This window comes from Terrapene carolina, unplaced genomic scaffold, assembly GCF_002925995.2.
Source record: "Terrapene carolina triunguis isolate 2854851 unplaced genomic scaffold, T_m_triunguis-2.0 Scaffold234, whole genome shotgun sequence".
Lineage (NCBI taxonomy): Eukaryota > Metazoa > Chordata > Testudines > Emydidae > Terrapene > Terrapene triunguis.
This window is the reverse complement of record NW_020664585.1, coordinates 17709763-17723938: the sequence shown is the minus strand read 5'-3', so window position 1 is coordinate 17723938 and position 14176 is coordinate 17709763. Positions and strand designations below refer to the sequence as shown.

The following is a 14176-nucleotide window of genomic DNA, read 5'->3' as shown; positions in this document are numbered from 1 at the left end:
GATGTGGTTTGGTTAGAATTTTTCTTCTAAATGTACCCAGATGTGGTAGAGTTTGTGCAACTAACATTCTGCATCTGAGCTACAAAAAACCAAATGAGCCTAGGGAAGACTATCAACTTCCATTTGACAATGTTTAATTTTTTTCATCAAATGTTTTGGTTTAAGCCGCTCGTAACAGATAAGGGACATAGATGTTCAATCACAATTGAGCTGACAAAAGAATGAAGAAAATACTGTGGAAAATGTTTAAAAAGACCAGTAAAGATAAGATGTTGGAATCTATCTACATAGTGCAACAAAATAACCTAAGAATAGCAGGTCTTAGTTTCCTCCACTCCTATGTACTGCGGTTGATACTGGTGGAGTTGCAATTCAGGGTGAACAATACACTTTTTACGAGTGTCTCACAACTAGCTGAGAGAGACAAGATAGTAAAGTTGTTTTTCAAGTCTTGCAACATCCAGGCCGTGTTCTGATCACCAACTCCTGCTCTGATGCTAGCAGCATCCCACCAGCCACACAAACCTGCTGCAGCACACGGCTGGTCCAACCAAATCAGCAGAGGGGGCAGGGAATTCCCCTTAAGTATACTTCAGTTCCTTAGGGTACCTCTACACTTACTTCCTGGTTCGGCGGCAGGCAATCGATCTTCTGGGATCGATTTATCGCGTCTTGTCTAGACGCGATAAATCGATCCCGGATCGATCCCGGAAGTGCTCGCCGTCGACGCCGGTACTCCAGCTCGGCGAGAGGAGTACGCGGCATCGACGGGGGAGCCTGCCTGCCGCGTCTGGACCCGCGGTAAGTTCGGACTAAGGTACTTCGAATTCAGCTACGTTATTAACGTAGCTGAATTTGCGTACCTTAGTCCGAAGTGGGGGGTTAGTGTGGACCAGGCCTTAGATATTTTTATGTCCCACTGGGGGATTGATACAGTGAAACCTGCACTCAGGGCCATTTCCAATAGGCAAGCCTTGTCTTCAGTGATATCTCTAAAACGTCTCCAAGCTTTCCAGTGTGAATTAAGTTGACCTTCAGCGAACGTCCTGTCTACATCAGGCAACCAAATTTTGTTGGCCCATTGGGTGGCTGTCTTAAGCCAGGCTTCATTGTGCTTTTTTAATATAACTTTGCAAGAACACCCAATATCCTACTGTGGCTGTGGAGGTGTCTTCAGCTGGGGCATGATGGGAGGTGCCACATTAGACTGGGAGCCAACATTCAAAGCAGGATATAATGAGGGGCCTAACAAGGAAAAAAGATGTTTCAAACTTTGTAGGTGTTGACTCCCGGGGACATTCAGGTTGTATATATTTTTTTCAGACTACTAGACCAGCATCTTATTTCTTTGAGGCTGTATTTATTCAGCTTCTTAAAACCTGCAAACATGGCTGTAGACTAGTGTCTTGTGAGCTATGGAACAAAGAAGAGCAGTACAAAGTCAGCCAAGCTATACTGAAAACTGACAAGCTAAGTGTTGTGAGACAAAACCAGAACACAACCCCAACAGTGGTATAAAACCCCACATATGCAAAGGGATTTCCCATATGCAAACCAAGACTTTAATCAGAAAAATGTGAATGAAAATTGGAAATTGTTTAAGAATGCTTTACTAGATGCCCCAAAGCCACAATCCCACAATTGAGGAAGAAGGCTGTATTGATTAAAAAACCAACCTGGCTTTCATATCTCCTCTAAACAGCTATAAAAAATGCAACAACTGGAAGAAAGGGGAAGTTGACAGTAATGAATATAAATCAGAAACTAGGAATTTTAGAAAATGGATAAGGGAAGCAAAGGGACACAAGGAGAGATGTATGGCCAGCAGAGTTAAGGACAATAAGCAGTTTTTTAAGTATACGAGGAACAAAAAGAATCCTAACAATGGTATTGGTCCATTACTAGATGGAAATGATAGAATTATCAATAATAATGCTGAAAAGGCAGAAGTGTTCAATAAATAATTTTGTTCTGTATTTGGGGAAAAAACAGATGATGTAATCATATTGTATGATAACATTATTTCCATTCTACTAGTATGTCAAAGGATGTTAAACAGCAGTTACTAAAGTTAGACATTTTTAAATGAATGGATTGAAATAAACTTGCATCCAAGAATTTTAAATTGCTCGCTGGACTGTCAGGGCTGATTTTCAATAAGTCTTGGAACACCAGAGAAGTTCCAGAAAACTGGAGGAAAGCTAATGTTGTGCAATATTTTAAAAGGGTAAATGGGATGACCAGAGTAATTATAGGCCTGTCAGTCTGATCTCAATCCCAGGCAAAATAATGGAGCAGCTGATATGGGACTCAATTAATAAATAAAGGAGGGTTATATGATTAATGCTGATCACCATGGGTTTATAGAAAACAGATCCTGTCCAACTAACAATATCTTTTTTTTTTTTTTAATAAGATTACAAGTTTTGTTGAGAAAGGTAATAGTGTTGATGTAACAGACTTACAGACTAATGTAAGGTATTTGACTTGATACCATATGACATTCTGATTAAAAAACTAGAAAGATATAAATTTAACATGGCACACATTAAATGCATTAAAAGCTGGCTAATTAATGGGTCTCAAAATGTAATTGTAAAGGGAAATCATCATAATCAAACAGGTGTATTTCTAGTGGGGTCCTGCAAGGATCACGGTTCTTGGCCCTACACTAGTTAACATTTTTATTAATGATTTGCAAGAAAACATAAAATCGTCACTGATAACGTTTGTAGATGACACAAAAATTGGGGACATGGTAAATAATGGAGAGGGACAGGTCACTGATAGAGAGTGATCTGGATCGATTAGTAAAATGGGCACAAGCTAACAACATGTGTTTAAATACAGCTAAATGTAAATGTATACATCTAGGAACAAAGAATGTAGACCTTATATACACAATGGGGGACTCTATCCTGGGAAGTAGTGACTCTGAAAAAGATTTGGGAAATGGAGTAGATAATCAGCTCCCAATGCAACACTGTGGCCAAAACGGCTAATGCAGTCCTTGGATGCATAAACAGGGGAATCTCGCGCAGGAGTAGAGAGGTGATTTTACCTCTGTATTTGGCACTGGGTGACTGCTGCTGGAATACTGTGTCCAGTTCTGGTGTCCACAGTTCAAGAACAATGTTGATAAACTGAAGGGGTTCAGAGAAATGCCAAGAGAATGATTAAGGGATTAGAAAACCTGCCTTACAGTGACAGACTCAAGGAGCTCAATCTATTTAGCTTAACAAAGAGAAGGTTAAGGGGTGATGTGATTACAGTGTATAAGTACCTACATGGGGAACAAATATTTAATAATGGGCTCTTCAGTCTAGCAGAGAGAGACATAACGTGATCCGATGGCTGAAAGTTGAAGCTAGACAAATTCACACTGGAAATAAGGTGTACGTTTTTAACAGTGACGATAATTACCGTAATCATTGGAACCATTTACCAAGGGTTGTAGTGGATTATCCATCACTGACAATTTTTAAATCAAGATCGGATGCTTTTCTAAAAGCTCTCCTATAGGAATTATTTTGGGGAAGTTCCATGGCCTGTGTTAGACAGGAGGTCAGACTAGATGATCACAATAGTGCCTTGTGGCCTTGGAATCGATAATCCCAGTCATAGATTCAGTGAAAGTGAGGGTGGGATCTGCAAAGCAGTGCCGTGAGGGACGGAAAACTTGATATTTGCCAAGTTGTCCATCTCAACACTGCATAATTTCTGATTGCAAAGGCATTGCAAGTTAACATTACCCAAGGCAGCCCTGCCTTGTGCACGGGAATAATTATATGCTGGCTGTTTGGCTCACAAAGGCTGCAGATGCTTGGGGGGAAAACACGAGCCATCTGTCCCCATTGTGGATGGCCTGGGACAGAGACTGGCTAAATACTTCCAGAAGCAGCTCCTCTCGTCAAAGTGCAGGGTTAAGCAATTTCCCGGAGATGCCATTGACAGCTACTGCTTCTCTGCATGCTCACTGTTCCTTACAACACTAATGCGTGCAGATCCACGGGCATCTTAGAGCAACACTTCACTATAGATTTTTGCAGATGCTGAAAACCTACACACAGACTTCCCCCAAAGTTTCCTGGGGCAGAGGGCCACGCAGTACAGCTCCACAGCAAATAAGGCTGAATTCCGGTATTCCTTGCATGGGGGCTTAGGGACGATATGAGTGGCTGGAGAACAGCCAGACAGGGGATACTGTGGGAAGGCAAAGATCTACATCTGGATGTTGCAAGTTGGGGGGAGTTGGTATTTTTATTTTTTTGCTGCTGTTTCCCACACTCTACAGTTGCTTGTTTTGCTTTATAGCTGCTATGAAGACCTGCTAATTCCTGCTGAGTCGCCCAACCACAGCATAAGGCAACATATGGTGCTCCAAAGGAGGCCTAGCAAAGTGGTGGCGAAGTGAAGTCTAGGATGACACACACTTCACCATCATAGGGCTTGTCTGAACAAATACTTAGTTTGCAGCAAGCTGGGGTGTGAATCTACCCCGCACTAGCCTGCTGTGCGCTAAGTTTCATGTGGACCCTGCTGACGCTCACTAATAGTTCCCTAGTGTACTTTGATCTACTCCTGCGTCAAACCATGATAGATCAAAGTGCACTAGGGAGCTCTTATTGCATGGCAGCAGGGTCCACGCAGACAGTCTGCAGCAGGATACATTCACACCCCAGCTAGCAATGAACTAAGTATTCATTTAGACAAATCCATAGTGTGGCACAAAAATAAACTAATTCCCATGTCATTCTGAAAGGAGATATCTGAGAGAGAGAAGAGCCCTCATTTATTTGTACTCAATAGTTAAGCTATGTCTGTGTCTGATAAATTTGAGGCCAGTTACTTTAAGGCTCCTTCTCTACTCGGACACCCCCCCAAAACCCTGACCAGGGGTATTCTATCTGCTACCCAAGATCCATAAACCTGGAAACCCTGGATGCCCCATCATCTCAGGCATTGGCACTCTTACAGCAGGATTGTCTGGCTATTTGGACTCTCTCCTCAGACTCTATGCTACCAGCACGCCTAGCTATCTTCGAGACACCACCGACTTCCTGAGGAAACTACAATGCATTGGTGATCTTCCTGAAAACACCATCCTGGCCACCATGGATGTAGAAGCTCTTTACACCAATATTGCACACAAGGATGGACTACAAGCTGTCAAGAACAATATCCCTGATGAGGCCAGGGCACACCTAGTGGCTTAGCTTTGTGACTTTGTCCTCACCCACAACCATTTCAGATTTGGGGACAACTTATACCTTCAAGTCAGCCGCACTGCGATGGGTACCCGCATGGCCCCACAGTATGCCAACATTTTTATGGCTGACCTAGAACAATGCTTCCTCAGTTCTCGTCCCCTAGTGCCCCTCCTCTACTTGCGCTACATTGATGACATCTTCATCATCTGGACCCACGGGAAGGAGGCCCTTGAAGAATTCCACTTGGATTTCAACAATTTCCACCCCACCATCAACCTCAGCCTGGACCAGTCCACACAAGAAATCCATTTCCTGGACACTACAGTGCAAATAAGTGATGGTCACATAAACACCACCCTATACTGGAAACCTACTGACTGCTATACTTCCTTACATGCCTCCAGCTTCCATCCAGGACACATCACACAATCCACTGTCTACAACTAAGCCCTAAGATACAACCGAATTTGCTCCAATCCCTCGGACAGAGACAAACACCTACAAGATCTTTATCAAGCATTCTTAAAACTAAAATACCCACCTGGGGAAGTGAGGAAACAGATTGACAGAGCAAGACGGGTACCCAGAAGTCACCTACTACAGGACAGGCCCAACAAGGAAAATAACAGAACACCACTGGCCATCACATACAGACCCCAGCTAAAACCTCTCCAGCACATCAACGATCTACAACCGATCCTGGAAAATGATCCCTCACTCTCACAAACCTTGGGAGGCAGGCCAGTCCTCGCTTACAGACAGCTCCCCAACCTGAAGCAAATACTCACCAGCAACTACACACCACACCACAGAAAAACTAACCCAGGAACCAATCCCTGTAACAAACCTTGTTGCCTACCAAGTCCCCATATCTACTCTAGCGACACCATCAGAGGACCCAACCACATCAGCCACACCATCAGGGACTCATTCACCTGCACATCTACCAATGTGATATATGCTATCATGTGCCAGCAATGCCCCTCTGCCATGTACATTGCCCAAACCGGACAGTCTCTACATAAAAGAATAAATGGACACAAATCGGACATCAGGAATGGTAACATACAAAAGCCAGTCGGAGAACGCTTCAATCTTCCTGAACATTCTATTGCAGATTTAAAAGTAGCCATAGTTGAACAAAAAAACTTCAAAACAGACTTCAAAGAGAAACTGCAGAACTAAAATTCATTTGCAAATTTAACACCATTAATTTGGGCTTGAATAGGGACTGGGAGTGGCTGGCTCATTACAGAAGCAGCTTTTCCTCTCCTGGAGTTGACACCTCCTCATCAATTGTTGGGAGTGAACTACATCCACCCTGATTGTATTGGCCCTGTCAACAATGGTTCTCCACTTGTGAGGTAACTCCCTTCTCTTCACGTGTCAGTATAACAATGCCTGCATCTGTAATTCTCACTCCATGCATCTGAAGAAGTGGGTTTTTTACCCACGAAAGCTTATGCCCAAATAAATCTATTCGTCGTTAAGGTGCCACCAGACTCCTTGTTGTTTTTGTGGAAACAGACTAAGACGGCTACCCCCTGACGCTTGTCAGTATTAAAATGTTTCCCAGGCCAACCAGCTTGTTTTCCCAGAAATGAATTAAATCAATTTCACACATTTAGAATCCAAAACAATCCCTGTTTGTTCTAATAAAATAAGGGAGGGGAAAGGAGGGCTGTAGTTTGTACTGACAAATGTCCCTCCAACCCTGCTCTAGCACACTTAGTCAGCTGACAGTATAAATGCTCTGACCTGGATTCAGTTATGCCTTTTTAAACTGCAGTCAAATGGCCTACTTTCTGAATACAGAAGTGTACGTAACCAGAAACTAGGCCAGGTGGAGTCTATATTTAAAAACCTGCCAGTGAGTAGGGCTCAAAAGTAGAGTTATAATGCCAGACTATTACCAGAGTGCCAGGGTTTAAAGCTTTTCATGGTATATCTGTATCTTGGGGAAGTGTTTGATTAACCTCACTGTTTTACGTGATTTTTTTTGATTTACTAATAAGCAGGCCTCTAGGTTACATTTCTCCCTGACACTTCCTTCTGCCTGATCTGCTCTCCTGGCAACAGTTGCATGTCATTTCTAACAACAGACAAACGTGCCACTAATAATTGGTCTCTTGTAGGCAGAGAGGCCATGGACTGAAGGGGCCTGGAGGCCTTTCCCTTAGAGAAAGTCCCTAGCTCAGGGTTGATGTATGATGGTGGGAAACCTGCACTGGTGCCACCTATGATCTGTGGCTAGAAGATCACAGTCCGTAGGGCTGCCAATTGGGCCCCTTCCCTGATGGCCAAATTCACTGAAGACATTCTTGTCTTTAAAATATGACTACAGTTATACACATCATGCAAAACACACATGCCACCCTCCAAGCATATCCAAACCTCTTCCAAAGGTGGCTTTGGATGCGCACAGAAAACTAGCATGAAATTGCTAATATAAAGCTGTCCCCTGTGAACAACTGGAGTTGGGAAATGGGACACAAGGTTTCAGAGTCCCAGCAGAGCCCTCTTTTTAAAAAGATGCTTTTTAGTCTACACAGAGCTTTCCAGGTCCAGGTTACCGAGCTGCTCACTGTTTCAGGAAGTACTTCTCTTTCCAAGTGCTAACCCCGTCTGGAGCTGCGGTATAAGCTGGGTTTTACCTTCTAAATGAGTTACAAATAATACTTCATATTAAAGGATTTGCTGGGTTAGTCCAGGAGCCCTGAACATACCATGTGATGTGATACAGAGCCAAGTGTGACAGCATCTCTTAAAAAGCCCCTGCAGCAATCAGGAATATATAAAATAATTCAGGTACCTGACACCCCAAAACATTCTTTGTGTGTGTGTGTGTTTTATTTATGGTTTTACAAAACCTAATATGAGTAAAATGCTTTCATGACTGTTAAAAAAAAATGGTTTTTTTGGTTGGAATTGCACAGGTTTGCAACCCAAACATTGCAGAATTGTGCTAGTGCCTGAGAACCAGAGAGTGGAACCCACTAGTTTACTTTCAGTGTCCAAGCTGAGTGTAATGCAAAAAGTAAACAAACAGCATAAATGGTAAAAATAAGTGAAATATTTAAAATTCATTCAATTCTAATAATCTAGGGTGTAAGCAGTTCGGAAAGAACATTTGCTTTTTAAAGCATGGACTTTTCACTGATGGTGTCCCTTGAAGTGCTCTGGAAAGCGAGAGACCAACAAGCCCAGATTGTGATAATGAAAGAAATAATAATCAGGATAATCGCCATTCCACCCCCGATACATGTCAGGGGAAAAATGTGCAAAGTAGTGGCTAAGAGGAAGCAGAACCATTTAGGGTACATCTATACTGCAATTAAAAACCCACGGCTGGCCCGTGCCAGCTGATTCAGGCTTGTGGGGCTTGGGCTATGGGGCTGTTTAACTGCAGTGCAGATGTTGGAGCTCCGGCTGAAGCCCAGGCTCTGGGATCCCAGGAGAGGGAGGTCATAGAGTTCAAGCTCCAGCCCGAGCCCAAACATCTACACTGCAATTCAACAGTCCCTTAGCACAAGCCCGAGTCAGCTGACCCGGGTCAGCCACAGGTGTTGAACTGCAGTGTAGATGCACCCTTAGAGTAACGTTTGCAGATGAGTATATTTTGTTTGACTATGTTAATAAAGTAGTATTGTAGCTATATCAGTCCCAGTATATTAGAGACAAGGTGGGTCAGGCTGGTAATATCTCTTATTAGATCAACTTCTGTTGGTGAATGTGCATAACACCGTCAAAAGACGAGCCTGAGAGCTTAAATTCATACCTGTGCTAGACATTAAAAATCATGGACTGGATAGACACTGGATGTATGGCTCATTACAACAATCTGTAATCCATTAACCCTCCCTTGTCCTACAACTGCAATGAAATTACTGCCCACTTGACCTTGAGTGGACTCTTGCAACATGTGTTAAGTCCTTATGCTAAAGAAGTCGTTACAACTAAATACAAGGTGTGACACTCTGAGTACCTTTCCCAGACCTGAAGAAAAGCTCTGTGTAAGCTCGAAAACTTCTCCTCTTCACCAACAGAAGTTGGTCCAATAAATGATATTACCTCACCCACCTTGTCTCTCTATGCACTAGCTCTAGTTTTCCTGCAAAAGCCTGGGAAAGTTGAGTTTTTCCATTTGGCTATGAATGTTATGGATTCAGTGAATGTTACAGTTTTGGCACTGCTCATATGGCCTGGGGAGGTTGCATGTGAAAGGGACTAAGTAAGTAGCTCACCTTCTTGCCAGTTGTGCTGCATCTGGCGCAGCACTGCCATTGACCAGAAGGGAAACATTGGAAACTGCTCCAGCCAGGAAACACTCCACCATTCCTTGGTTCCTCCTTGGGCAGTAGCCAAAGTCATCTCCGGTTACAATTAACTTCACTCTGGCCTGAAGCATCCTTAGCGGTCAGCCCTGACAGGAAATCAAAGGAGACAAAATCAAAGCAAGGAACGCTGTAGTACATTAAAGGGATACAGGAAAAGGCAGGATCAGGATATATGAATGAGAAATAGAGAGAGAATAGAGAAATGAATCAAAAAGTGACTCTGCCGCCTGCCAGATCTGCTGCTCCACCTTAGCTGTTTACAATGGTAATGACTAATATACTGGCGTGCTAGTTTCATTTTACCGTAATTGTGGCTCTCACACACAGTACTCTGCCCTTCCCTCAGTGCCAAGATCAGCCTCCTTCACTTTTCTATTCAGGGAAGGAAGGAGTGTCATGCTATATTACCCAGCTGGATTAAGAGTAGTTTTTCCAGTTTAACAGGTCACTGATTTACATGATGATTTAAATGACTGATGGTACATCAAGGTTCAGACTCCATCATATTGAGCTGCTAGCTTACAGTATCTGAAGAGGAGAAACATCCGGAATGCAGAACTCAGACCCTAGAAGAAACTAAACTGTTAGTCTATGTTAAAAGACTGACTTCTTCCAATAGCCAAATCTCAATGAAAGTCCAGTCCGAAGAAGGTTCCTGGTTCTGTATACGCTGTCTGAATTCTGCAGTTATTCCACAGAAGCAGCTTACATTCTCCTACGTCAGGGTTTCAAACAGGCATTACATTTGGGGTGGTTTTTTTTAAGTAAAATAGTGGACAAGGGAAAGAGGTTAGAGTCTTAATTTCCTCACACCGTCTCTCCCTTTCCAATTTGCATGCCTCCTCTGATGAAGAGTAAGCAAGATTCCTTCACATGGGTATTCGCACTTTCCTGTCACACAGATCTGAGGTTTGTTTAACTATTGAGCATATGGTGTTTGTTCAGCATTTGACACACAGGAAGCTGGAGGGTTTCTGCTTCACCAGAACAGCTCTGAGAGCAGAGCGCACCTTGAGAGTCAATCACACCCTCTTTTGTTTTTTTTTTTCACCCCTTCTATTGCTCTTCCTTTCTTCTTTCCATTTAGAAGCGGTTCATCATCTCTGTACCTTTGTTTTTGAGCTGGGACTCCAGCAATAGTAAGGAGGCTGCGGTGCATGCGCTGAGAACAAGCAGGAAGTGTGGAGCAGTGAATCAAGCAGCAGAGAAGTGAGCTATTTATATACGCCACACAGTGTTTGCTTACGAAGAGGGTAAGAGACCTAGAATTCATAACAGCGGCCCAAAATCAATAGGGCAGAAAGTAACTGGCTGAAGCAATAGCGTACTTGTCTCGTTTTGTAAGTGATTTTTCAGTATAATCAATCGGCTTATTCACAGGGCCATGCTGTCTTTGCTCATAAATCATATACAAATATAGCAACAAACCACCCCCCATTGGAGCTAGGATGACCAGATAGCAAGTGTGAAAAATCGGGATGGGAGTGGAGGGTAATAGATGCCTATATCAGAACAAACCCCAAATATTGGGACTATCCCTATAAAATCAGGGACATCTGGTCACCCTAACTGGAGCACTTAACACTGTCCGCTACAATATTTCATTACAAGAATTCCTAACTGCAGGGACATTCAGATCCCATTTGTGGAGTGACAGCAACTGCCCTGATCCCCTGAAACAACCAGGAGCAGGGGCGGTCCCCTCCTGGGGCAAGGATGGAATTGTCCTGGAGAAGACAGACAGGCACCCAAAAGCCCCTGATCAATCAGTGATGGGAGGGCTTCTGACCCCTGCAAGCTGCTGTTAGACCCTATAAAGTCCTGGGGTGAAGGCGCTGCCCTAATGATTTCCTGGCTAGTCCCTGAGTTAAGCCCCCTGCCTGCACACAAGGCTCCCCAGCCCCACAACTCCATTGCCCAATCCCTGCCCTGCGAGCCGGGCTCCTCGGCCAGCTGCCCCGCACTGAGCCAAGGAGGGGACCCCCCCTCCCCATTGCAAGGGGGCTGCCACGCCCAGGAGCGCCGCCCCCGGTACTTACAGCCAGCGCTGGGCCGCTAAGCTAGTGTCCAACATGCTGCGGCGTCCACAGGGGCCAGCCCCGCGCTGCGGCCGCTTCCCTCCCTCCAGCTCCGGGGCGAAGGGCGGGAAGCGGGGCCCGTGCAAGCCAGGGCACGTGCCCCCTGGCCGGGGGGGTCCCTGGACTCAGCCATCACCAAGCGCCCGCCCCGCCCCCGGCAGCCGCTGCAGCATCCATGACCCGCTCCCGAGCCAGGCGCCTCCGCAGTGATGCGCTGCACAGAGCCGCTGGGGGAGGCTCAGCGGCTCCCGGGCTGTGGCGTGTGCGCCCCCCAGTGGTGAAAGCGGGCGGCGGTGGCTCGGATTTCGAGGGCCCTGCTGGAGCTGGGGCACTGGCCGGTCAGCAGGCAGTAAAAAGAGGGATGAACCCCGTGCCCTGGAGTGATTGGCAGACAGCGTTTAATTTGTGTCAGGGCTGAGCCCGGGCACCTCTAGGGCTTGGCAGTTCATAGCCCCTGCACCTCTGGGCTTGCCGCCTCAGTTATGAATGTAAAAAAAAAAAAAATTCTTTGAGCCCCATCACCTCTTTCCTTACAAATAAAGCACTGCTGGCAGAGCTCTGAAGGGCACTTCCCAAAGGAGGGGGCCTGATATGGCGTCATTGTTGTATTCAGGGTAGTTGTAGCCAAGTGGGTCCCAGGATATTAGAGAGACAAGGTGGGTGAGGTAATATCTTTTAGTGGACCAACTTCGGTTGGTGAAGGAGACAAGCTTTCAAGCCACACAGAGAACTCACAGCACAATCCAAGGTGGAAGGGATTGTTTAGCATCAGTAGTTAGCAGCGATTAAAAGGGACCATTCCAGGTAGAGTGGCCAGATAACACCTCCATCCATTTCATCCTCACCCATAACAGTTTTACAATCAACAGCAAACACTTTATCCAAACCATGGCCATAGACATAGGAACTAGGATGGCTTCCCAATATGCCAGCCTCTTCCCGGGCCACCTTGAAGAAGAATTTCTAGACAAATGCACCACATAACCAGTGATATACCTGAAATACATTGATGATATTTTCTCCTCTGGACAGACGACTTAAACTCCCTCATAGATTTCCACTATAACTTCAACAACAAACTCACATCCATTAAACTCTCTCTGGAACACTCCCACACTAGCATCAACTTCCTGGACACCACAATCAGCTTCAATAATAGAACCCGACAGACAACAATATACAAGAAACCCATGGATCACCACACCTACCTTCATAGATCCACCCCAAACACACCAAGAAATCTGTTATCTACAGCCAGGCACTCAGATATCACAGAATATGCTCTAAGGAGAAAGATATACCTTAACACACTTAAAACCACTTTCACCAAACAAGGACACTACACCAGAGAAGTAGATTGCATCATGGAATAGGCCACCCAAATACCCCAAGAAAACCTGTCCTGCTTCAATACAGAAATAAAACCCCCTCTGCCTACATCCCCTAGTTGTCACCTACCATCTCACACTGGAACCCATACTGGATATCATCAAATACCTACAACCCTTACTCGATGGGGACCCCATCCTGAAAGAAATCTTTCTGAAACCCCGCTTCTGTCCTTCAAACAACCCCACAACTTCTCCAAGTTCACATCAGAAGCAAGCTCCCCACAGACCAGGACACACCAACTCAAAGCAGCACCAGACCCTGCCAGAACAACAGATGCAAAACCTGCAGACATATTGACACTGCTACAACGATCCACACCCCCAAACAACACACCTTTCAAGATCCATGGGTCCTACACATGCCTATCACAACATGTGGTATACCTCCTCCAGTGCACTAACTGCCCCAATAACAACTATGTGGATGAAACCAGACAATCACTATGCTCTTGAATGAACTCATACAGGAAAATGATAAAACACAAAAACACCATATCACCTGTGCGCGAACATTTTTCACAAAGCGATTTCTGTATATCTGACCTGTCAGTCCTCATCCTCAGAGGAAACCTGCACAACAGTTTCAAAAGATGCACCTGGGAGCTTAAATTCATTACTGTGCCAGACATCAAAAATCATGGACTGAACAGAGACACTGGATTTACTACAACAATATGTAACCCACTAACCCTCTCTTTTTGTCCTGTGACAGCAAAGGTATTAACAGGCCACTCTACCCTGAATGGTCTCTTACAATATGTGTGAACTACTTTTGCTTAACAATCTGTTCCACCTTGGATTTTGCTTTGACCCTGGGAGTTCCTTTCCCACACCTAAAGAAGAGCTCTGCATGGCTGGAAAGCTTGTCTCTCTCTCTCTCTCCCCATTGGAAGTTGGTCCAATAAAAGATATTTTAATTACCTTGTCATTGTTGGTGGGCATTTCCATAGAACTCATTGCCATAGTACCTGAGCATGGCGGGTGTCCTCATTTATACCAAAAGGGCAGGGTGCTCCTAACCCAGCACCATGGTACGAGACGGCAAGAAGATTGGATGGTATTATTACCAAACTTTACTCCTGAAACTAGAAAACACAGGCACCTCTCCTGCTTTCCTGCTTTGTTATAAATGCAAAAACTCAGTCTACATTTATGCAAAG

General features: G+C 44.7%; 1 protein-coding gene across 4 annotated transcripts in view; it reads right to left on the bottom strand.

Annotated features, from left to right (window-relative positions):
* YDJC (YdjC chitooligosaccharide deacetylase homolog) overlaps positions 1–14176 on the bottom strand; it is a 54819-nt gene that overhangs the window by 12426 nt on the left and 28217 nt on the right. Inside the window, exons 1-2 of one of the 4 annotated variants that reach the window (XM_024219511.2) lie at positions 11587–11727; positions 9455–9633 (exon numbers count right to left, since the gene is read on the bottom strand). In XM_024219511.2, the coding sequence (XP_024075279.1) occupies positions 9455–9618 (164 nt within the window). In that variant the 5' untranslated portion in view covers positions 9619–9633; positions 11587–11727. Of the gene's footprint in view, positions 1–9454; positions 9764–9850; positions 10038–11586; positions 11728–14176 lie in introns of those variants that run through there. The other 3 variants (XM_024219506.2, XM_024219512.3, XM_029912624.1) reach the window with 3 other exon arrangements.